General features: G+C 34.2%; 1 protein-coding gene across 2 annotated transcripts; it reads right to left on the bottom strand.

The window, feature by feature from the left end:
• Positions 1 to 636: 636 nt before the first annotated feature.
• Positions 637 to 20,534, bottom strand: LOC149284502 (seizure 6-like protein). 2 transcript variants are annotated; one of them, XM_089496627.1, is made up of 16 exons: positions 20,435 to 20,534; positions 18,324 to 18,803; positions 17,793 to 17,926; positions 17,372 to 17,579; positions 15,814 to 15,999; positions 15,387 to 15,731; positions 14,820 to 15,014; positions 13,634 to 13,772; positions 12,552 to 12,748; positions 11,106 to 11,300; positions 10,818 to 11,009; positions 10,029 to 10,223; positions 9,841 to 9,873; positions 4,491 to 4,605; positions 3,300 to 3,402; positions 637 to 2,550 (listed from the first exon to the last, which is right to left on the bottom strand). In XM_089496627.1, the coding sequence occupies exons 1-16, from the start codon at positions 20,439 to 20,441 to the stop codon at positions 2,521 to 2,523; spliced, it is 2,754 nt and encodes a 917-aa protein (XP_089352753.1). In that variant the 5' UTR covers positions 20,442 to 20,534; the 3' UTR covers positions 637 to 2,520. The 2 variants fall into 2 exon arrangements, with proteins under 2 accessions (XP_089352753.1, XP_089352754.1); XM_089496628.1 differs by lacking the exons at positions 637 to 2,550; positions 3,300 to 3,402; positions 4,491 to 4,605 and adding an exon at positions 8,221 to 8,658.
• Between the last annotated feature and the right edge of the window lie 4,452 nt (positions 20,535 to 24,986).

Here is a 24,986-nt window from a genome sequence, read left to right as displayed (position 1 = left end):
AAATTCAAATTAATGAAATTGAAATTAAAAATAAATTTAAAAATTACAATATTAATTAAATTATTATTATTATTTTAAATCAGAAACGCTGGGACGAGTTCTGAGTGCGAATGGCGGATGCAGAAATTTCCTCTTATCCTTGAAGCTAAATAACAGGAATATTCAAGACACAAATCTAGAAAATTAAATTAAATCAAATTAAATCAAAAACCCTCTCAAAACATGTTCCCCCAAAATTTAAAAATATATTTGTATATATATATATATTTAAATTACAATACCATTTATATCAAGGTTACTCAGAACAAACTCCGGTTTTCATCATTTTAAAAAATAAATTTTATCCCTATCAAGTCTTATTAAAAAAAGGAAAATGAGGAAAATTAAAAAAAAGGAGAGGAAAATAATTTGGGGGATTTGTTGAAATTTATTTATTTTAAATTCAATTTTAAAATTCAATTTAAAATCAAAATTAATTCTTTTAAAAAATTAAATTTTAAAAATTTAAAACCAAAATTAATTTTAATTAAATTTTAAAATTAAATTTAAAACCAAAATTAGTTTTTAAATTAAATTTTAAAATTAAATTTAAAATCAAAATTAACATTTTTTAAATTTAAATTTAATTCTCGCTCTCTACCTGGAAAAAAAATCCCTATTTTTTATTTTTAAAAAAGAAAAACAAAAAATTAATATTATTTATTTAAATTTAATTTGATTTGATTTGATTTAAATTAATAAAATGATAAACATTTATTTTTATCCCGCTTCTCGAAAAAAAAAAAAAAAAGCTGGGCCAGCGATAAACATCCATAAAATACAATTATAATTATTAACAATCATTAAAAAAAAATAATAATTAGCAGATTTTCTGGAAACCCCCAAATATCAAAGGGTTTTTTCTTCCGTCCTTCCTTCATCCCTTCCTTCTTTCTCATTTACTATCTTCCTTCTCCTTCCTTTCTCCCTTCTTCCTTCCCCCTTTCCTACCTACCATCTCCTTCCTTCCTGCTTTCATTTGTCCCTTCCTCCTCTCTTTCCTACTTACCATCTTCTTCCTTCCTTCTTTCTTTGTACCTTCCTCCTTCCCTCTTTCAGTCTCCTTCGTCCTTTCTCCTCACTTTATATCTTCCTCCTTCCTTCCTTCCCCACCCTTTCTCCCTTCCTATTCACCTCTTTCCCACTTACCATCTCCGTCCTTCCTCCCTTTTTGTCTCTTCCTTCTTTTCCATTTATCCTCTTCGTTCTTTCTCCTCCCTTCCTCCCTTTTCCTTCCGTCCCATCTACCATCTTCCTTCCTTCCTTCCTTTGTCTCTTCCTTCTTTCCCATTTACCATCTTCCTTCCTTCCTTCCTTTTCCTTCCCTCGTTCCCATCTACTATCTCCTTCCTTCCTTCCCCTCTTTCCTCCTTCCCTCTTTCCATCTTCCTTCCTTCTCCTCCCTTTATCTCTTCCCCTCTTTCCCACCCTTCCTTCATTCCTTCCTTCCCTCTTTCCTAAGACCAGTCCTTATGAGCCATGGACCACCATGGAAGGCAACCAAAGAGTCAGCTGCACAAGGGACGCTTTCTCCACGCAGCGGCCATCTTGGTCATCCAATAGACCCACTCAGTCTGAAGACTTCCTTCTCTCATTCTTATGGCCAATTCGAATAACGATGTCTTGCGATGAGAGGATACCTTCTCGGCCCCTTTGTCTAAAATCCCAAACAAATCGACGCAACGGTCAGCCTATGATCAAAACCCTCATCTTATTCCTTCCTCACGAGAAAACCAAAAACCAATCAGCTTCTTTCCACTCAAAGCCCATTGTCCTGCACCTTAAAACCTGGCATTTCTTCCCCAGATTTAACATTCCCCGGGCTTCCCGTTTCCTCGCAAGAAAAATCTCTGACGGCGGACGATCCAGCAAGTGCGAAACGCATCTGGAAAAAACTGTGCCATTCCGTAATGTTCGCCGTTAACTATGGTGACCCGTCAAGAACAAGATGGCGTCTCTTGAAAGACTTCAAAAAAGACCCAAAACCAAAATGTCTTCCGATAAATCCCCGTTTTCCAGGAGTCCTCTCCGAAATTGATCGATCCGAACGAGTCAAAATTTAAAATTAAGATTAAAAGGGAGGCAGTAAATATTCACAAAGGGTTTATTCCAATCGCTTCCCTCATTTAAGATTATGAGTCGATTAATCGCCCCAAAAAGACCTCGTAATTTTTCCCGACACTCGGGCGACTTTCTGACGAGTCTCGATAAACAAATAGGTAAGTAAATAGTCCATCCATCAATGAACGAGAGCCTTCTTTGCAAAAAGGTGCAACTTTTGAAGACTTTAAATCGAATATATGGTTTAATTACGGAAAACGAGAGGAGAGGAGAAAAAATGAGTCCGAAAACGAAGGAAATCTAGACCGAAAGGTAAAAGGTAAAGAAAAAAAAGAGCGTCCAAAAATATATAGATATATATGTGATTGTGTATTTCCGAAAGGCGGAGACTGCGATGGCGTCTGACCCAGCGGACACAGTTTATATGGAGACTTCGTATTCCTGTGTTTCCTACAGAAAGAGGAATGATCTTAGTACCTCTGAAACGGGCGCTGTTTTCTGACAGGGGAAAATGGACCTGAGCCTAATTAACCCGAACCTAACCAACCTTAACCACAACGCTAACCCTAAATCTAACTGACGCTAATACTAACCACAATCTCAACCCTAAACCTAAACTTAAACGTTAAGCAAAGATAAACCGAACCCTAACTAGATCCTGAACCAACCCAAACTCAAACCCTAACCCTTAACAACCCTAATTAGGTCCAACTCCAACCCTCTAACTAACCCTAGCCCTAACCCTATTAATTCCCCTAACCCTAACCCTAACCCTAACCCTTAACATCCCTAATTAGGTCCAACTTCAACCCTCTAACCAACCCTAGCCCTAAGCCTATTAATTCCCCTAAACCTAATGCTAACCCTATTCATTCCCCTTACCCTAACCCCTAACAACCCTAATGATGTCCAACCCTAATCATGCCCTAAGCAATCCTAACCCTATTAATGATGCTATCTAACCCTATATAATTCCAACCCTAATCCTAAGCAACCCTCTAAGCAACCCTAACTCTAACCTTAACCACCTCCAACCCTAACCCTAAACAATCCTATTCCCAACCCCAACCCTATCTAATTCTAATCTAACCCTAATCTTCAATAAAGCCCTGACAGTTTGTACTAAAACCCGGAACAGACATGGGCTGAGGAAGAAACGGCGAACCCAGGCGTCGCGCCTTTTAACCCTGCCGACTCACCCCGATTTCGTAAATAGGGTTGTCAAACTCTGTCTCCACCATAATCTGGCTGTATGGGTGTGAATAGATGAGTGGGAGCCGAAGGCTGGAATAGTAGCGGCACCTGGATGGAGAGAAAGAGAGAAGAAAGGATGAAGGAAAAGAGGAGGAAGGGTGAAGGAAGGACGGAGAAATAGAAGAGCGAGACCTCGAAGAAAAGTCCTCCGACCGCAAACGGATCAGTAGAGCAGGTAAATGTTGTAACAGACAATGAAGTCTCCCGTTCGCTGTAAACCGAAGCTATTGACGACGGCGATAGTAAACGACTATGACGGCAACTATGACGACAACTACGACAACAACTACGACAACGACGACAACTATGACGACAACAACAACTATGACGACGACGACTATGGCGACAACTATGATGATGACGATACAACGACAACGATGACAACAACTATGACAATGGCTATGCCGACGACAACGATGACAACAACTATGACAATGACAACTACGGCAACGACAATGACAACTATGACAGTGATGACTACAACAACAATGACGACTATGACAACGACAACAACAACTATGATGATGACGACGACCGATGACAACAACAACTATGACGACGACAACTACGACGACAGCAATGACGACTATGACAACAACGACAACTATGACGATGACTACGACAATGACAACAACTATGACGATGATGACAACTATGACAACAACGACGACAACTATGGCGATGAGTACAACGACAATGACAACAACTATGACGACAACGACAACTATGACGATGACAACTACGGCGACTATTATGATGACGACTAAGACGACAACAACTATGACGATGGCAATAACAACTATGACGACGATGACAACAACAACAACAACGACAACTATGACGACTACAACAACGACGACAACTATGACGACGGCTACGACGACAACAACTATGACAAATATGACGACGACAACAACAATGACGACTATGATGACGACTACGACAACAACAACTATGACAACGACGACAACTACTATGACAACAATGACAACGACTGCAAACTGACAGATCAGTAGAGCAGGTAAATGCTATAACAGACAATGAATTCCCCTGTTCGCCGTAAACTGAAGCGATTTACGACGGCAATAATAAACGAATATGACAAGAACAATGACAATGACAACAACAGCAACTACCTTATGATGTAGACATAGGCGCCGCCGAGGAGCAAGGAGACGATCAGGACTGGGATGAAGATGGCCAGCGCCATGTTTCCGCCTTCCAAGGAGGTTTCCGCAGCCGCTTCGGCTACTAGAGAGAAAGAGTTTCAGGGAAAGTGTTAGAAGAGATTATCTATCTATCTATCTATCTATCTATCTATCTATGATCTGTGTGTCCATCTATCCATCCATCCATCTGTCAGACGAGTATGCCATCTATCTATATCTATAAATAACATAAGTATTATTTATCTCTCTATCTAAACATGAGTGCTATCTATCTATCTATCTATCTATCTATCTATCTATCTATCTATCATCTATCTATCTATCTATCTATCTATCTATTATCTTCTAAAATCAGGATGTCGTCTATCTGTTTATCTATCTTCAGCGTGTCATCTGTTCATCTATCTATCTATCTATCATCTAAGATTAGTGTGTCAACTAGAATTATAGAATCGTAGAGTTGGAAAAGAGCACAAGGGCCATCCAGTCGAACCCCCTGCCATGCAGGAAATCACAATCAAAGCATCCCCGACAGATGGCCATCCAGCCTCCGTCTGAAGACCTTCAAGGAAGGAGACTCCACTACACTCCGAGGAAGGAGTGTGTTCCACTGTCGAACAACCCTTACTGCCAGGAAGTTCCTCCTAATGTTGAGGTGGAATCTCTTTTCCTGCAGCTTGCATCCATTGCTCCGGGTCCTAGTCTCTGGAGCAGCAGAAAACAAGCTTGCTCCCTCCTCAATATGACATCCCTTCAAATATTTAAACAGAGCTATCATATCTCCTCTTAATCTTCTCTTCTCCAGGCTAAACATCCCCAGCTCCATAAGGCGTTCCTCATAGGACATGGTTTCCAGACCCTTCACCATCTTAGTTGCCCTGCTTTGGACACACTCCAGTGTCTCAATGTCCTTTTTGAATTGTGGCGCCCAGAACTGGACACAATATTCCAGGTGGGGCCTGACCAAAGCAGAATATAGTGGCACTATTACTTCTCTTGATCTAGACACTATACTTCTATTGATGCAGCCTAAAATTGCATTGGCCTTGTTAGCTGCCGCATCACGCTGTTGACTCATGTTCAACTTGTGGTCTACTTGGACTCCCAGATCCCTTTCACATGTACTTTAATTGAGTCAGGAGTCCCCCATCCTATATCTGTGCATTTCATTTTTCTGCCCTAAGAGCAGTACCTTACATTTCTCTGTGTTGAATTTCATTTTGTTAGCTTTGGCCCAGCTTTCTAGTCTATTCATGCCATTTTGAATACTGATCCTGTCCTCTGGAGTATTAGCTACTCCTCCTAATTTGGTGTCATCTGCAAATTTGATAAGTATGCTCCCAATTCTGTCATTCAGGTCATTGATAAAGATGTTGAATAGCACTGGGCCCAGGACAGAGCCCTGTGGGACCCCACTGGTCACTTCTCTGCAGGATGAAAAGGAGCCATTGTTGACCATCCTTTGGGTTCGGCCGGTCAACCAATTACAAATCCATGTAACAGTTGCCTTGTCTAGCCCACACTTTACAAGCTTGTTTGCAAGAATGTCATGGGGAACCTTGTCAAAGGCCTTACTGAAATCAAGATATACTATATCCACAGCATTCCCTTCATCTACCAAGCTGGTAATTTTATCAAAGAAAGAGATCAGATTTGTCTGGCATGAGTTGTTTCTCTGAAACCCATGTTGACTTTTTGTGATTGTGGCATTGCTTTCTATCTGCTGGGGATGTTTTGACTTGGATTTCCTGCATGGCAGGGGGTTGGACTGGATGGCCCTTGCGGTCTCTTCCAACTCTATGATTCTATATGTTCACAGACTCTCTGTTTAATGATCTGCTCCAGAATCTTTCCTGGTATTGATGTCAGACTAACTGGACGATAATTGTTGGGATCCTCTTTCTTCCCCTTTTTGAAGATGGGGACAACGTTGGCCCTCCTCCAGTCTTCTGGGACTTCTCCTGTTCTCCAGGAGTTCTCAAAGACTGTTATTGCCAATGGCTCCGATATTACATTTGCCAGTTCTTTTAGTACCCTTGGATGGAGTTCATCTGGTCCTGGAGACTTATATTCGTTTAGATTAACAAGGTATTCCTCTACTATCTCCTTACTTATTCTGTGCTGAAATTCCCCTATTCTGTCCTCTGCTCCATTATCCTCAGGTTGAGCACCCTTTCCCTTTTCTGAGAAGACTGAGGCAAAGAAGGTGTTGAGTAATTCTGCCTTTTCTCTGTCTTCTGTTAGCATTTTGCCATCTTCTCCACGCAGTGGCCCTTCCGTTTCCTTCTTCTTCCTTTTGCTGTGGACATATCCATAAAAGCCCTTTTTATTGTTCTTAACCTCTCTAGCAAGCCTGAGTTCATTCTGCGCTTTAGCTTTTCTGACCTTATCTCTACACATGCCTGCTATTTGTTTGAATTCCTCTTTGGTGATTTCCCCATTTTTCCATTTCTTATACATGTTCCATTTAAAACATAGCTCAGTTGAAAGTTCCTTAGTCATCCATCCTGGTTTCTTGAGACACCTCCCGTTTTTCTTCCTCACTGGAACTGTTTGAAATTGTGCCTTCAGTATCTCTCTTTTGAGAAACTCCCATCTGTCCTGAACTCCCTTCCCTTTTAGTATTTCTGACCATGGGATCAACCCCAGTATTTCTCTAAGTTTACTAAAATCCACTCTCCTAAAGTCTAGGATGCGTATTTGACTATGCCTGGCTTCTCCTTTCCACTGTATTACAAACTCCAGGAGAACATGGTCACTTCCACCTAAGGATCCCACCACTTGCACCCCGTTAACCAAGTCATCTTTGTTGGTTAGGATCAGATCCAAAATAGCTGACCCCCTTGTTGCCTCTTCCACCTTTTGGACCATGAAATAGTCTTCCAGGCAAGTGAGGAATTTGCTAGACCTTGAGGATTTGGCTGAGTTTGCCTTCCAGCAAATATCAGGATAGTTGAAGTCCCCCATCACTACTACATCTCTCCTTTCTGAGTGTGTGGTTATCTGTTCTAGAAAGGCATCATCCAATTCCTCCGTCTGACTTGGGGGTCTGTAGTAGACTCCCACCGTAACATCCTTGTTGTTTCCCTCCCCTTTGATTCTTATCCAGATGCTCTCCACCTGGCTTCCATGATTGATGTCCTGGATCTCTTCACTGGCGTAAATGTCCCTGACATATAGGGCTATTCCTCCTCCTTTCTTTTTGGCCTGTTTCTCTTAAAAAGGTTATAGCCTTCTATTTCTACATTCCAATCATGAGACTCATCCCACCAGGTTTCAGTGAGGCCAATTATATCATATTTACTTTGTTGTGCTAGGAGTTGAAGTTCATCTTGCTTATTTCCCATGCTCTGTGCATTAGTGTAGAGGCATCTAAGACCATGTGTTCCCTTTACTTGCTGACTGTGCAAGTTCTTTTGCCTCCCACTGTTGGGTCCTTGCACTGTTTGCCTTGTTCCCTCTCTGTCAGTTTGACTATATTCTCCAGCCCTTTTGCCTTCCAGAATACTGTCTCCCTCCCCCACATAATTCAGTTTAAAGCCCTCCTGATCAAATTCTTGAGGCTACTGGCAAAAATGTTTTTGCCAACTGGCGTGAGATGCAACCCATCCCTTGCCAGAAGTCCCTCCTCATGGAACCGCAGCCCATGGTCCAAGAATCCAAACTGTTCTTGGCGGCACCATCTATGGAGCCAGTTATTTACATCCGCTGTTTTCTTCTCCCTTCCTGGCCCATGCCCTTCGACTGGGAGAAGAGAGGAGATGACAACCTGTGCATCCACCTCTTTCAACTTCCTACCTAAAGCCTCATAATCCCTTATGATATTCTGAAGGCTGTGCCTTGCAGTATCATTGGTTCCCACATGAACCAAAAGAAAGGGGTAATGGTCAGTAGGCTTGACAAGTCTTGTCAGCCTCTCTGTCACATCATGGATCTTTGCCCCAGGGAGACAGCACACCTCCCGAGACATCTTGTCAGGCCCACAAACCACTGCTTCAGTGCCTCTCAGCAAAGAGTCCCCAATGACCACCACTCACCTCCTCCGAGGCTTAGCGGCAGCTGTTCCCTTTGGTGGAGCTCTCTGGGTCCCCTGCTCTGTCCCTGAGGTCTGTCCCTGCTGCTGTTCCTCATCATCCTTGATAATAGAGAGAGACTGAAATCGATTCTGTAGCTGTAAGCTTACAGAACGTTCCCTGGTTTCCCTACTTGTGTGTGTGACCTTCCTCCAACTATCTACTGTACTTCTGTTGTGTGTGAAGTGACCTCCTCCTCCCCAGCAACTTCCTCTGTGTGTTTCCTGCCCAGGACCATCTGGTCCGTTCTGGTCAGGAGAACCTCTTCCTCCCTATGATGCTGAAGTGTAGTGACCTGGGCCTCTAGGTGCTGTACCTTCTCTTCTAAGAGGGCTACCACCTTGCACTTGGGGCAGGTGAAGTTCCCCATATCCCTAGGCAAGAAGACAAACATCCCACAGGTGTTGCAGGTGACTGCAGCAGGGCCTTCAGTGTCCACACTGAGAAGTCTTAAGGAGACACTGAACAAGACTGTGGGCTTCCCCTGCTAAACTTGGCCTTTGTTCCCAAGCTCTGTCACTGAGTTCAAGTCACTGGGCCTATAGTTATGTAGAGCTCCTGGCTACTTGCTCCTTCCAGAGGAAAGTCTCTGACTCACTTCCTCTGAGTCCCCACAAGCCCCTTAAGGAAAAGAAAAGCAAAAATTTAAAGAGCCCCCTCCAACAATGTTTTCAGGTCAGCTTCTCCTCTATTCTCCGAAAGCTCTGTGACTATATAGAAAAATTAAAATTCCGGCGCGTGCCTCTGCCAGCCTTCTGTAGAATTTAGGATTCAAACCCCTCCCAGCAGTGACTCCCAGAATGCAATAATTCAAAGTATAAGGTTAGATCTCACCAAAAGCACATGGAAAAGAAAACCAGCCCCTTCCTCCTTGAAGGAATGAACTAGAATGGCTCTATTTATCTGTCTGTCATCTATCTTCAGTGTGTCATCACTCTATCTATCTATTTAATCTATCTATCTACAGCCGTGGGTCATCTACAATAACAATAATAACACTAATCCCCAATCGACATAGTTCTGAACTTTCACAGATTGGCCACCAGAGGGCAGCAGTGATCCATGTATGATCTGTCTGTCTGTCTGTCTGTCTGTCATGTGTGTATATTATCTATCTGGCTGTATCTATAAATAACATTATTTATCCTCTATCTTCGTTCCAAAGGAACCCCCCCAAACCCGGGTCCCTCCGTTCCTTGACCGCCTGATTCTGGCCGGTGATGACTGACTGACCAGCGGCTCACCTTCCAAGGCGTGTTCGAAGCTCTCTTGGTTCACTGGGAAGAAAAGAAGGAGAGAAGAAGGAGAAGAAAGACGGGATGAAAATACTCAAAGGGTTAAGGGTTGCAAGAAGGTACTAAGTCCCATCATCCCCAGAAAAATTCCATAGCGGTCAATGGAGGCAGGAGGTGAGTCTGTGGATGAGGGTTACCTTTGCAGATGGGGAGAGGTCCGCTCCATCGGGAGGGCTGTCCCAGGATGCACTTGATGGTCACTTGGCCAGTCAGTTCGAAGCCTTCGTAACACATGAAGGTCAGCGATTCGCCCGGGAGATAGAGGCGCTTGTAGAGGATCTGGTAGCCGTTCTCCGGGAGACCCGGGTTCTCGCATGCCAAGGACTCCTCCGCTAGAAGGAAGAAAATGATATTAATATAAATGTAATAATAATAAATAAATAAAAATAAATATAAATAAATAAATGAAAATTATAATAAATATAATAAATAAATATAATGAATAATATAAATAAATAAATATAATAAATATATAATAATTAATAAATATAATTAATAAATAAATACAAATAAATAAATAAATAAAATAATTATAATTAATAAATATAATTAATATAACAAATAAATATAATAAATATAAATATAATAAATAAAATAATTGATAATTAATAAATAAATATAAATAAATGATATTATAATAAGTAAATATAATAACCATAAAATAATAAATACAATATAATCATAATAAATATAATATAAAATATAAGAAAAATAATAAATAATAAATATAATAAATAATAAATAAAAATAATTTACATAATAATATAATAAATATATAAATAAATATAAGAAAATATAAGAAAGCATGCACAAAAAGGCTGCAATGACCACCCAACGGTCAAGTATTCCCCAATCATTCCCTATGGGGCAAATATTCCCCATTGTCCCCGTCTGTGCCGACCGCTGCAGCGGAGGTCCGAACTCACAGACGCAGCGGGGCGTCTTGGAGGTCCAGATGGGGGTCCCAGTCTCGCGGCTGTAGCAGGTCACGAGCGAACTCCCTTCCAGGACAAAACCCGGGTCGCAAGTGTACTGGATAGTGGTCCCCACCAGCAGAACCGGGTCCGAAATCAAACGGGTCGAGTGGTCAACCTGACCGGGGTCCGTGCAATACATAACTATAGAGCAGAGACAAAATGGTGGAATGTCAATAAAGAGTGGCGAAGTGACAACGCGATGATGTGACGGATGCCGCGCGGTTTACGTTTACGTACTCTTCTTGCAGAATGGCAGTTCGCTGCTCCAGGTGAGGTCCCATTGGCAGGTGAGGGTCTCGCTCCCGATGATGTCGTAACCCGGGTCGCACTGGTACGTGATTTTTGCCTCGCGGACGAGCTCCGTGTGCGAAGTCGTCTTCCAGCCATTCTGGATCTCCGGCAAGTCGGCGCAAGAGTCATTGCGGGAGATTTCTGCAGTGGAAAAAAAAATACGGCGAGGACGCAAAAACAAAATTGATAACCTCCGCAAACGTATATATAACGAGACGGAAATTAATAAGTATAATAAATAATAAATAAATATAATAATGACGATAAATAATATAATATAAGGAATAAATATAAGGAATGTAATATAAGGAATAAAATAGAATAAATATAATAAATAAATAATAAATATAATAATAATAGATAGTATAAGGAAGAAGGATAATAAATATAAATATAAGAAATATAAGAAATAAATATAATAATAATAAATAAATAAAATTAGCTTACTTGCTAATTAGCTTACTTGCTGTTCACCGCTATGATCTTTGGAATAGCGGTATATAAATAAAACAAATTATTATTATTATTAAATATAAGAAATATAAGAAATAAATATAAGAAATGCAACATAAGGAATACATAAATATCATAAATATAATAAATAAATATAATAAGAAATAATATAAGAAATAAAAGATAAATAGAAATAGAAATAAATAAATATAATAATTATAAATAATATAAGAGATATAAGAAATAAATATAAGAAATGTAATATAAGGAATACATAAATATAAATTATAATAAATAAATAAATATAATAATAATAATAAATAATATAAGAAAGATAATAAATAGAAATAGAAATATAATAAATATAATAATAATAAAGAAATATATTACATTTCTTATATTTATTTGTACATAAATATGTAAATATTACATATTTATTATGTAATATAAGGAATACATAAATAATAAATAAGTGAAATATAATAAATAATAGAAGAAATAAAAGATAATAGAAATAAAAATAGAAATATAAAATATAATAATAATAATAAAAGAAATAAATAAATATAAGAATTGTAATATAAGGAATACATAAATATAATAAATAAATATAGGAAATAATATGAGAAATAAAGATAATAAATATGAATAAATATAATAAATAAAATATATATTATATAAATATATAAATAAATAAATAGATATATACATATATAAATACAAAATAAATAAATATAACGTAAAATAATACATAAATATAACAAATAATAAATATAATCAATAAATAATCAATATAATATAAATATAAATATTATTATATATTTATTTATACTGTATAATAAATATAATCAATATAATAATTATACAGTATAAATAAATATATAAATAATATAAATATAAATATAAACAAACGAGTCCTAGGGAAAGGGGTTTACGCACCGATGTAGTTCATGACGAAGCCCAGTCCCTTTCCGAAGAGGAGTCCAGCTGGGTCGGAATGGAACTGGACGGTCAAGTCCGGAGTGGACGAGTAGAGCTTCTGGGGGCCGCCGGACCCCAAATACTGACCCAGGATGTGGGCGCTGGGGTCGTCCCCGTCATAAACGGTCAGGATGTCGCTGTTGCTGAGGTTCAGTCTGGGAGGATTACAGCGTGGACGGGGGGAAAAAGGAGGGATAAAACGAGGGATAAAATAAAATTAGTAATTTCCATTCCCTTTCTATAATAATAATAATAATAATAATAATAATAATAAATTATAAAATACAATAATAATAAAATAATAATAAAATATTAATGATATATAAAATAATATAATAATAAATTATATAATAATAATAAATAATAAAAATAAAATTATAAATTATAAATTATAAAATAATAAAATAATATAAAATAATAGATAAGAATAATAATAATAAATAAAATAATTATGAATTATAAAATTTATAATAATAAAATAATAATAATAAAAACAATATTCTAAAATAATAATAATAATAATTATAAATTCTAAAATAATAACAATAATAATCCTAAAATAATTAAAATAAAATATGTAAAATAAATTAAATAATAAAATAAATATTCCATTTCCTTCCTAAAATAAAATAAAATAAAATAATAAAATAAATCATTCCATGGCCTTCCTAAAATAAAATAAAATAAAATAAAAAATTCATTGCCTTCCTAAAATAAAATAAAATAAAAAATAAAATAAATAATCCCATTGCCATCCTAAAATAAAATAAAAAATAAAAAAAATAATTGCATTCCTAAAATAAATTGAAAAATGAAATAAATAATTCCATTGCCTTCCTAAAATAAAATAAAATTAAAAAATTCCATTGCCTTTCTAAAATAAAATAAAATAAATAATTCATTGCCTCCCTAAAATAAAATAAAATAATGTAATTCCATTAATTCCATTGCCGTCCTACAATTAAAATAAAATTGCTATTGGACATAATTACCATTTCAGACCACTCCCCAGTATATACTGGTCCCATGATTAAACTCACAGCTGGATGTCCAGAAAGACCTTCTTCTCTTCTCCGACGTGGACACGCCAGACGCAGTCCTCCCCTTCGGCATATGGCTCCGGCCAGTTCGGTGAAAGGATGACCCCTGGAGCCGTGGTCAGCTCCCCTCCGCACACGGCTGGAAGGACAAGAGGTGTTTCCTTGCGTGAGTCGTCGTGATTCGAACACAGTACTGTTGTTATAAATGGTATTCGTATAAAATTTATTTATTTATTTTTAATATAAAATTGTTATTTTTATTCGAAATTTCTAGGAAATGCTAAGATAGCAAAATTGATTCATTTATTACACACACACAGGCACACACACACACACACACACATATAATTTATTTATTTTTTATTTAAAATTTTATTGAGAAATTTCCAGGAAAAACCAAGATAGTAAAAATGATTTATTTTATGTGTGTGTATGTGTGTGTGTGTGTGTGTGTGTGTGTATGTATATATATTTGATATAAAATTATATATATTTATATATTATATATAATAATATATAATTATAAATTATATATAATGAAATTATTATAGATAATAAAAATAATTTTATTATATGTAATAATATGTAATTATTATATATAATAAAAATAATTTTATTATATGTAATAATATGTAATTATTATATATAATTATATATTATTATATATACAGTGGACCCTTGTTATACGCTGGGGTTTGGTTCCAAGATCCCCCGTGTATAACAAAATCCGTGTGTGCTCAAGTCCCATTGAATATAATGACATACCGAAATGGTTTCCCTTATAAAAAACGGAAAATCAAGGCAAATTTATACTTTTTGGGAACATTTTCAGACCGTGTATGCTTAAATCCATGTATAAAAAATCTGTGTATAAGAGGGGACGACTGTATAATAAAATTATTATTATTATTATTATTATTATTATTATTAATAATAATTTTAGTATATAATAATTTATAATTATTATATATTATTATTTTATTATACTATATAATAATAAAATAATATATAATTATTATATAATAATAATTAAATAAAATTATATATATATATATATATATATATATATATATATATATATATATATAATTTATTTATTTTCTATTTAATATTCTATTTATTAGGATTATTTTTCCATTGGCGTAAATCCCATTGTCCTCGCTGTCCTTCGCCGTCCTCCGCCTACCTCTGCACAGGGGCTCTGTGTCGTTCCAATACGGATCCCGGACGTTGACGCACTCGATGGCGGCCGGCCCTTGCTCCAAGGTGTGCCCTGGGTCGCAGGCGAATGCCACCACTGCGCCGAGGTCATAGGTCGGGTCAGAGGTTGTAAAGTTCCCGTTCTGGAGGTACGGCTCGTAGCAGTGGCCCTTCGCGAACGCTGGAAGGAAACTCTATGGTCAATTAGGCCCTAAGTGAGTCATAGACTCGTATTGGAGGACCTCGAAATGCCTCTCTAGGAATCCTCTAATGCAACTCTGTGGTCAATTGGCCCTAAGTGAGTCAGATTCACATTGGAGGACTTAGAAATGCCTCACTAGGAATCCTCTGATGCAACTCTATGGTCAATTGGCCCTAAGTGAGTCATAGACTGACATTGGAGGACCTAGAAATGCCTCTCTAGGAATCCTCCAATGCAACTCTATGGTCAATTAGGCCCTAAGTGAGCCATAGACGTACATTGGAGGAACTAGAAATGCCTCTCTAGGAATCCTCCAATGCAACTCTATGGTCAATTTGGCATTTTGTCTACCTTCGAAACGAATGTTAAACGTCGAACCCACGCTGGCCGCTTCGGACTCAAACTCAACCCGCAAGGACTCCCCTTTGCTGATCAACCCCTCGAAGGGGACGCTGTCGCCTTTCCACGAGTCGTAGAGCGCCGCCATCACCGCCAAACGGTTTGTGTCGCTGCTGCTGTAAACTGCAAGCCTCTGTTTCTCTCCCAGCGCCAGCCGCTCGAAATGCAAGTGAAGCCTCTGACCCAGCGGTGCGGCGACGTGCCACACGCAAGAAAAATGCTCCGTCATGTTCACCGAACGCGTCGGCGCCAGGATACGACCAACGGTGGCGTTGTGGACCGTGCCGCCGCAAGGCGCTGGAAAGGGAGAGCAATGTTTAGAGTCCTGAAATGAACTCAAGTTCCCGCTTTAACTTGGGTTCTAGAGCCATTCTCTCACCTGCACAGATGGGTTCCGGAGCATTCCAGTGCGGCTTGGAGGCGTTGATGCAGGTCAGGGTTTCGGAGCCTTCAATCTGGTACCCCAAATGGCAACGGAAACAGGCCTGTCCCCCTGGATGCAGGCCCAAAACGGCGACATCCCCGAACTCGGGTTTCCGGGGGAAGCCGCAGCTGAGTGTAAAGACTGCAAAGAAACGGCAGAGATGAGGATTATATTTAAAATAATTTAATATTAATTTTAATATTATATATATATATATATAATTAAATATTAATAATATTATTATTGATAATAAATATTAATTAATTTAAAATTAATAATAGAATAAAATTAAAAATAAAATAAAAATGGTAAAAATATGAATAAATGTATATTTATTAACATTCAAAATAAATTTATTTATAGGAATAAAATTAGAATAAAAATAGTAAAATACAATAATAAATGTACATTATTAATAGCAAATATAAATTTATTTTTAAAATAAAAATAGAATAAAAATAGTAATATAATAATATAAGTAAATGTATTTTTATTCATAGTAAATGTCATGCTTCCAGAGCATCTTTGATGCTCTTGAGACATATTTAGTTGACATTATAATAGGCTTTCTATGTATTAGTTTAGGAGGGGAAATAGAGATCTATAGCTTTAAGAAAGACAAGGATTGTGGGAAATCCTAGGGTCTTATACTACCTCTCCAGCTAGTTTCAGTTCTGTCTAGTGAGATTTCAGCCAAGTCAGACCTGGAGAGAATATTTTACTTTGACAAACATAAGTCCACAGAAGAAAAAAGATAAAACCCACAAAAAAGAGAGAACAAGGTATTTAAGAAAGACTATTGAAAGAGAAGAGATCAGTTTCATGTCTTTGTGTTTATAACCAGTAAAACCTTTGAAAACTTAAGAAGTTTGTGGACAAGTCTTTTCTTCCTGAGAGCCAGAGGCCTTACTACACCCAAAGGCCATAGCGTTGCTCTTCGGACAGTCAATATAAATTCATTTGTAAAATATAAATAAAAATAGAACAATATAAATAAATATAAACAATAATATAAATAAATGTAATTTATTAATATAAAATATAAATTTATCTATAAAACATAAATAAAAAATAGAATAAAAATAGTAAAATACAATATTAATAAATTTATATTATTGTATTTTACTATTTTTATTATATTATGTATTAATATTAAATATAAATTCATTTATAAATAAAAAGTAGAATAAAAATAGTAATACAATATATGTATATTTATTAATATTAAATGTAAATTTATTTATAAAATATAAATAAAAAGAATAAAAAATAGTAAAATACAATAATATTAATATACACTTATTTATATTATTGCATTTTACTATTTTTTATTCTATTCATTTATGAAATATAAAAATAGAATAAAAATAGTAATACAATAAATATAAATTAAAAAATTAAACAAAAAATAGTAAAATTCAATAAAAATAATTATAAATAATAGAAAAATAGAAATGTATTATTATTATTGTGTCCCAATATTATTATTTTGGATGCCACTGCTGGAGCTGACCTTGGTAATGGAGCTGGAAGGTCCCTGTCATGGCATCGTCGTCGCCGTCATCCCGGAAGGCACGGAAGAAGACAGAGACAGTGTTGGTCAAGCTTCGGATGACCTGTCCTTCCACCAGGAGGGTCTGGTTGGCCAGGACCGCCATCCGGCCGCTGTCCACTCCGCGGATGGACAGCACTTCACCCTCTGAAAGGTTGACGCTCTTCACCTGGAAGGACAATCGCATTTGAATTCAGCCTATTTGTCCCCATTACGAAAACGTTTGCATCAGAGCAATGCTGCAGCAACGAAGGTAAATTCGATCCTAGCTCGATTTAACAATCGAATTATAGCTCCCAGGATAGAGACAGAGACCCGGTGTTTTGTCAGTTTAGTCGAAAGGAGGGCAGGGTTCGAACGCAACCCCGAACCCGGGTCCTACCTGCAACTCGACCCCGAATCCGGTGTAGACTGTAACGTTGTAAGTACACTCCAAAAAGTGGCCCCGGGGCGACAGCAGGTAGTCGGCTGAGTCTAAATACCCCTCGGGTTCATAGAAATTCACCCCACAGAGATCTGGAACGATAAAGACGCGTTAAGAAATCGTCAAGTTTGGAGTAGAATCCGGAGCGGATTTGTTCAATAGATTCATTAAATGCTTTAATTTCTTGGAGTAATGTTCGCCGTTAATGTTCGGAGTAGAATCTGGAGCATTTGATCAATAGGTTCATTAATTAATTAGATGTTCAGAGCAGAACCTGGAGCAGATTCGATTGATAGGTTCATTAATTAACTTAATGTTCGGAGTAGAACCCGGAGCAGATTCGATCAATAGGTTCATTAATTAATTAAATGTTCGGAATAGAACCTGGAGCGGATTTGCCTAATAGGTTTATTAATTAACTTAATGTTCGGAGTAGAACCCGGAGCGGATTCACCAAATAGGTTCATTAGCTTCAATTAGAGGCCTTACTCAGACTTTGCTCGGCGGCGTTGACCACGGTGATGGTGGTAGTAGTGGTCACTATGGTAGACGTAGTAGTGGACGCTTGACCGCCATCCTTAGTGGAGGAAGACCCCAAGCTCTCCTCCTTCGTCTTCTCCATCGCCATCCAACTCCATCCTTCCTCCACGACTTCTGCCGCATCCGACGGCGCGATCTGGAGACGCGAATGCATCGTGACGCCATCTTCGGTGGCGGTTTCACCGTCGCGACCTGTGGATTCTGTGGGACCCAAGTTCGAGTCTCCCCAAGTCTCTTTCAGCTTCCGATCCCCCCGTCGCAGCAGCAGCGGCGTCTTCTGCGTCCTGGCGGCGTACGGCCACAGGAGACTCTGCGTCAGGGCATAACGCAAACCCGGACCCTCTCCAAAGAGTGAAGTGCGGTTGGCAGCTTTTTCCGAAGGCGAAGGGAAAGCGTCAGAGGGACCACCATTTTCCGCGGAATTCGCATCTGGAACGGGGAGATATTCCGTTTTATTAAATTTACTAATTCCATTTATCAATTAAATAATTTATTTATATAATTATTTATCAAATTATTAATTTTATTAATTGAATAAAATAATTAATGAAATTAATTATTAATTAAATCATTTATATGTTTTTTATTTTATGTAATACTAATTTAACAAATGTATTAATTGCTAAGTAAATGAATAAATTTCAATAAATGTATAAAATAAATTTAATAAATTTATTAATTAAATAAATTTATTAATTAAATAATTTATGTTTTATTTTATTTAATAATGATAATAATTTGATAAATGTATTAATTAATAAGTAAATGAATAAATTTCAATAAATGTATAAAATTTAATAACTAATGTATTAATTAGCATTAATTAAATAATTCATTGGTTAAATAATTATTTTATTTTATTTAATAATAATAATTTAATAAATGTATTCATTAATAATTTTCAATAAATTTATAAAATAAATTTAATAAATTTAAAAATGTATTTATGAAATATATTAAATAATTTATTGGTTAAATAATTTGTTTTTATTTTATTTTATAATAATAATTTAATAATTTAATAAGTAAATGAATTTCAATAAATGTATAACATAATACATTTAATAAATGTATTAAAGATTAATTAATTTATTTTTAAATAATTTATTTTTATTTATTAATTAAATAATTTTAAAAATAAAATAAAAAATATTTTAATTAAATAATTTATTAGTTAATTTATTTTTATTTATTAAATAATTTTTGAAAATGAAATAAAATAACAATAAAATTTAACTAATATTATTTATTTTTATTTATTAAATATTTTTTAAAATAAAATAAAAATAAAAGTATTTATTTTTTATTCTTTTATTAATTAAATATATATATTTTGAATTATTTAATGTATTAATGAATACAAAAATAAAAAATATAAATATATATTTAATGGATGCAAGAGAGCAAGCTGGAAATTAGGAAAGCAATAGAAAAGCATTAGGAAGCCTTAAAAGCATAGTTGATTACAGGTTTTTTGATGGCGAATTGTTCCCAAATCCCCCCAAACCCCCCAATTTTCACCCCAGGAGCGATTATTTGCAAGCCAAAAAGTATATTTTTTTTCCAGAGCAATTTTCCCAGTTAGGCGTCTTTTGAATATGTGACCTGAAGAAATATAATAATAATAATAATAACAAAAGTCCCATTTAATGGAGCAAAAAGCCACCAGAAAGAATAATTTCAGAGCTGGTTAAAAAATGGACAGAAGGTGGGAAGCGATTGCAATAAAATAAAATAAAATAAAATAATTCCTTTAATTCCATTACCTTTATAAAAATTAAAAAAAATAATTCCCTTATTATTTTATTTTTATTCCATTACATTTTATAAAATAAAATAAAATAAATAATTCCATGGCCTTTCTAAAATAAAAATAAAAATAATCCCATTAATTACATGGCTTTTCTAAATTAAATTAAATTAATTAAATTTTAAAAATCCATAAATGCCATTGGCTTTCGAAAATTAAATAAAATAAAATAATTGCATTGCCTTTGAAAACTTCCTTTCTTTTCTTTTATATGCATTTATAATTTGCATTATTTCTTATGCATTTGTACCTTGCATTCTTTCCAATGCATCTATAGTTTGCAATATTTTCCCTATGCATTTACACTTTGTATTCTCCTTTCCAATGCATTTATATTTTGCATTATTCTTTCCTATGCATCTACAGTTTGCAATATTATTTCCTATGCATTTATAGTTGCATCCTCCTTCCCTATGCATTTATACCCTATATTCTTCCCTATGCATTTATACTTTGCATTATTCTGTCCTATGCATGCATGGTTTGCAATGTTTCTTCCCTATGCTTTGCATTCTCCTTTCTTATGCATTTATGGCCCGACAGTATCAAAGGAGGAAAAGGTCGGCTCCCTGACAGAGTGGCAAAAGGGAGAACTAGAAATTCCCTGCGGAGAAGCCAAGTTGATGTGGCGGGAGGCACAAAGATGAAAGAAGCGGCGCGGCGCAACCATGCTGAGCAAACGCTCGCCTTGCGAAAGAGCTTCGCGAAGTGACTGAGACTTTGCTTTGTTTTATTTCAATGTATTTATTTTATTTTATTTTAATGTATTTATTTTATTATATTTTAATGATTTAATTTATTTTTATTTTAGAAAGGTAATGGAATTATTTTATTTATTTTATTATATTATATTTTCATGCATTTTATTTTAATTTTGGAAAGGCAATGGAATTATTTTATTTTATTTTAATGTGTTTATTATATTATATTTTATTATATTTTAATGTATTTTATTTTTATTTTGGAAAGGCAATGAATTATTTTATTTTATTTTAATGTATTTATTTTATTTTATTATGTTTTAATTATTCATTTTATTTTATTATATTTTAATGTATTTTATTTTTATTTTAAAAGGGCAATGGAATTACTGTATTTTCTTTTATTTTAATGTATTTTCTTTTATTATATTTTATTTATTTTATTTTTAGAAAAGACAATGGAATTCATGGTATTATTTATTTTATTTTAATTATTTATTTTAATTATTTTATTTTATATTTATTTTAGAAAGGCAATGGAATTAATGCAATTATTTTATTTTATTTTATTTTAATTGTATTTTACAAATGCAATGCAATTCATGGAATTATATATTTTAATTAATTGATTGATTGATTGATTGATTGATTTTAGAAAGGCAATGAAATTCATGGAATTATTTATTTGTTTTATTTTAATTATTTTAATTTTTAGAAAGGCAATGGAATTAATGCCATTATTTTATTTGAATTAATTTTATTTTATTATTTTTATATTAATTAATTAATTGGTTGATTAATTTTATAAGAGCAATGGAATTATTTATTTTATTTTAATTATTTTAATTTTTAGAAAGGCAATGGAATTAATGCCATTATTTTATTTTATTTTAATTATTTTTATTTTATTATTTTTATATTAATTAATTAATTAATTGGTTGATTAATTTTATAAGAGCAATGGAATTCATGGAATTATTGCAATCATTGCCATCTTTTCGGTGGCTGCCTTTTTGGCGCACTTCCCCCTTTTTGGCCTCCATTTTGTACAGATTTATTCTGGCTCCTTCCTCCCGTGTTCTCTGTATTCCTGCATGGCAATTTTCCCCTTCTTATTTTTTGTTCGCCTTCTGGATGGCAATCTGTGCGTCAGCGACAACAAATGCAATGCGGCCAAGAAAATGGTGGCAACGAAAAATATAAGGTGGCGGATGTCGAAAATTTCCTTCAGTACAAATGACTCATCCGCAGGATGCCTTTTAAAATATATATATATATATATATATATATATATATTTAAAGCAAAATAAAAAAGTAATAAAAATAAATATAGTAAAATAAAATAAAAATAACATAGGGTGTAAATAATAATTATATAGGGAGTCAGTAAAAATAAGAAAAATAAAAGTAGCAAAATAAAAAAAGAATTAAAATATAAAAAGAATAAAATAAAAAAGTAAAATAAAATAAAAATTATATAGGGAGTCACTAATGATAATTAAAATAATAATAATAATAATCTGCTCATGACTTGAAACCAATAAAATACAATACAAGTACCATAAATAAAATAAATGAATAAATAAAATAACTAAAAATAATAATATAAAAGTAATATAAAAATTAAATAACAACAACAACAATAATAATATAGCAATTAATTAAAAATTAAAAATACCGTTTGCAAGGATTGTCAATTTTTTCAGTTGCGCAACATCCAATATTATATATTATATATTGTATATTATATATAACATATATTGTGTACACACACACACACACACACACACACACAAATATATATAATAAAAATAATGTAATAATATAAATTATTCAATTTCAGCATATTGGACAGCAGCCATATATATATATATATATATATATATACACACTACTATATTGTATAATTAGCTATCTATAGCTATATCTCTCTATATATTAGAAACATTGTAATAATATGAATAATATATAATTATAGTAACATAATAAAATAATATTGTAATAATATAAATAATATTCAGCACTGGAATATCATATATATATATATATATATATATATATATATATATATATATAATATTATTTATATTTTACTATTTTACGTATCATTTATATATTTAGAAAATAGATATGCTGAATTTTGTCCTCTATAAATTCAGATATTTTATTATTTTATTTTTATTTTATTTTATATGTATAAATATATTTTATTTATTATTTGGAGAGAGATATAATAAAATATCTGAATTTATGGGGGACAGGTTTCAGTACTTTAGACAGTATCAATATAATAAATAATAAATATTATTATATAAATAATACAATAATTATATATAAATAATATTATATAAATAAAACATCAGCAATTATCTACCTGCCTATATGTCTCCAAATTATATATAATAAAATATCTTTGGACAGAATAAAATATATAATAAAATATATAAATAATAAAATACTATAATATATTATAATAATATAAATATATTTATTAATAATTTACTATATTATTGATAATATTTTATAGTATTTTATTATAATATTATTTATTATTTTATTAATATAAATTGCTGATACATTATTTAATTAATATTTTACATTATTTATAATATTTTGTAATATAGTATTTTATTATTTACAATATTATTATATTTACTAACAATGTAATTGCTAATATTTTATATTATTTAAATAATGTACAATATTATTCATAATATTTTATAATATAGCATTTTATTATTTATTATATTTAATATTACTATTTTATATTATTTAAATTATATATACAATATTAATTATAATATTTTATAATATAGCATTTTATTATTTATTATATTTAATATTACTATTTTATATTATTTAAATTATATATACAATATTAATTATAATATTTTATAATATAGTATTTTATTATTTACAATATTATTACATTAAAATTAAAATTTTTATATTTAAATTAGTTTTATTAAATTATTTATTATTTATAATTATTAATAAAATTATTAAATTATCTTTCTAGCCATCTATCTATCTATCTATCTATCTATTATTAAATAGCATTAAAGTTTTCCCTTCCTAAAGACTGAGAGATCAATAATGAAATCAATAATGAATAACGAAATCAATCAAGAGGTTCCTTGTCCCGGGTTCGAGTCTCTCCAAGGTTAAGACATTAGATTAGGACAGTTCACATAGACATCTATGGATGATGACCAGTGGCATTTAGGTCCTAAAACCTTCAATATGTGTGATAGGTCCGGTGGTCACTCAGTGTCCAGTGTAGACGATCAAGGATCCAGTGCTTAGAAGGATCTCCAAGGTGGACATCACCAATGGTCATCTAGGGATGGAGCTAGGGATGATGGGTTGGATGGACCAAGGGTCACTCAGTGTCCAGTGGAGATGGTCAAGGGTCCAGCCCTCAGAAGTAACTCCAAGGTGGACATCATCAATGGTCATCTAAAGGTTGGCCCCTTGACTGTCCGCACTGGACGCTGAGTGATCTTTGGTCCATCCAACCCATTATCCCCAGCTCTGTCCCTAGATGACCATTGATGATGTCCACCTTGGGGACACTTCTAAGGGCTGGACCCTTGACCGTCTCTATAGTGGACACTGAGTGACCCTTGCTCCATCCAACCCATCATCCCCAGCTCTGTCCCTAGATGACCATTGATGATGTCCACCTTGGAGGTACTTCTATGGACAGAGCAGGGGATAATGGTTTGGCTGGACCAAGGGTCATTCATTGTCCAGTGGAGAAGGGTCACTCAGTGTCCAGTGTAGACGGTCAAGGGTCCACCCCTTAGAAGTATCTCTAAAATGGACATCACCAATGGTCATCTAGGGACAGAGCTGGGGATAATGGTTTGGATGGACAAAGTGTCACTCAGTGTAAAGTGGAGAAGGGTCACTCAGTGTCCAGTGCAGACAGTCAAGGGTCCAGCCCTTAAAAGTATCTCCATTGACACCCATGGAGACTATCAATCAAAGCTGGGGATGATGGGTTTGATAGACCAAGGGGATTATGGGACCTCCTAAAATTGAGATGGGAAGAACTAAGGGATTATGGGACCCCCTAAAATTGAAATGGGAAGAAAG

The sequence above is a fragment of the Sceloporus occidentalis genome, unplaced genomic scaffold (assembly GCF_023333645.1).
Source record: "Sceloporus occidentalis isolate IW3139 unplaced genomic scaffold, rSceOcc1.0.p SCAF_91, whole genome shotgun sequence".
Classification (NCBI taxonomy): Eukaryota; Metazoa; Chordata; class Lepidosauria; order Squamata; family Phrynosomatidae; genus Sceloporus; species Sceloporus occidentalis.
Note: the sequence above shows the minus strand (reverse complement) of the source record. Positions and strands in the feature narration are given on the sequence as shown.

Coding starts and splice junctions, on each gene's coding strand:
- LOC149284502 (XM_089496627.1), bottom strand. Junction 11,010..11,105: donor ACTGCCATTCTGCAAGAAGA/GTACGTAAACGT, acceptor TCTGCTCTATAG/TTATGTATTGCACGGACCCC. Junction 10,224..10,817: donor CAAGACGCCCCGCTGCGTCT/GTGAGTTCGGAC, acceptor TCTTCCTTCTAG/CGGAGGAGTCCTTGGCATGC.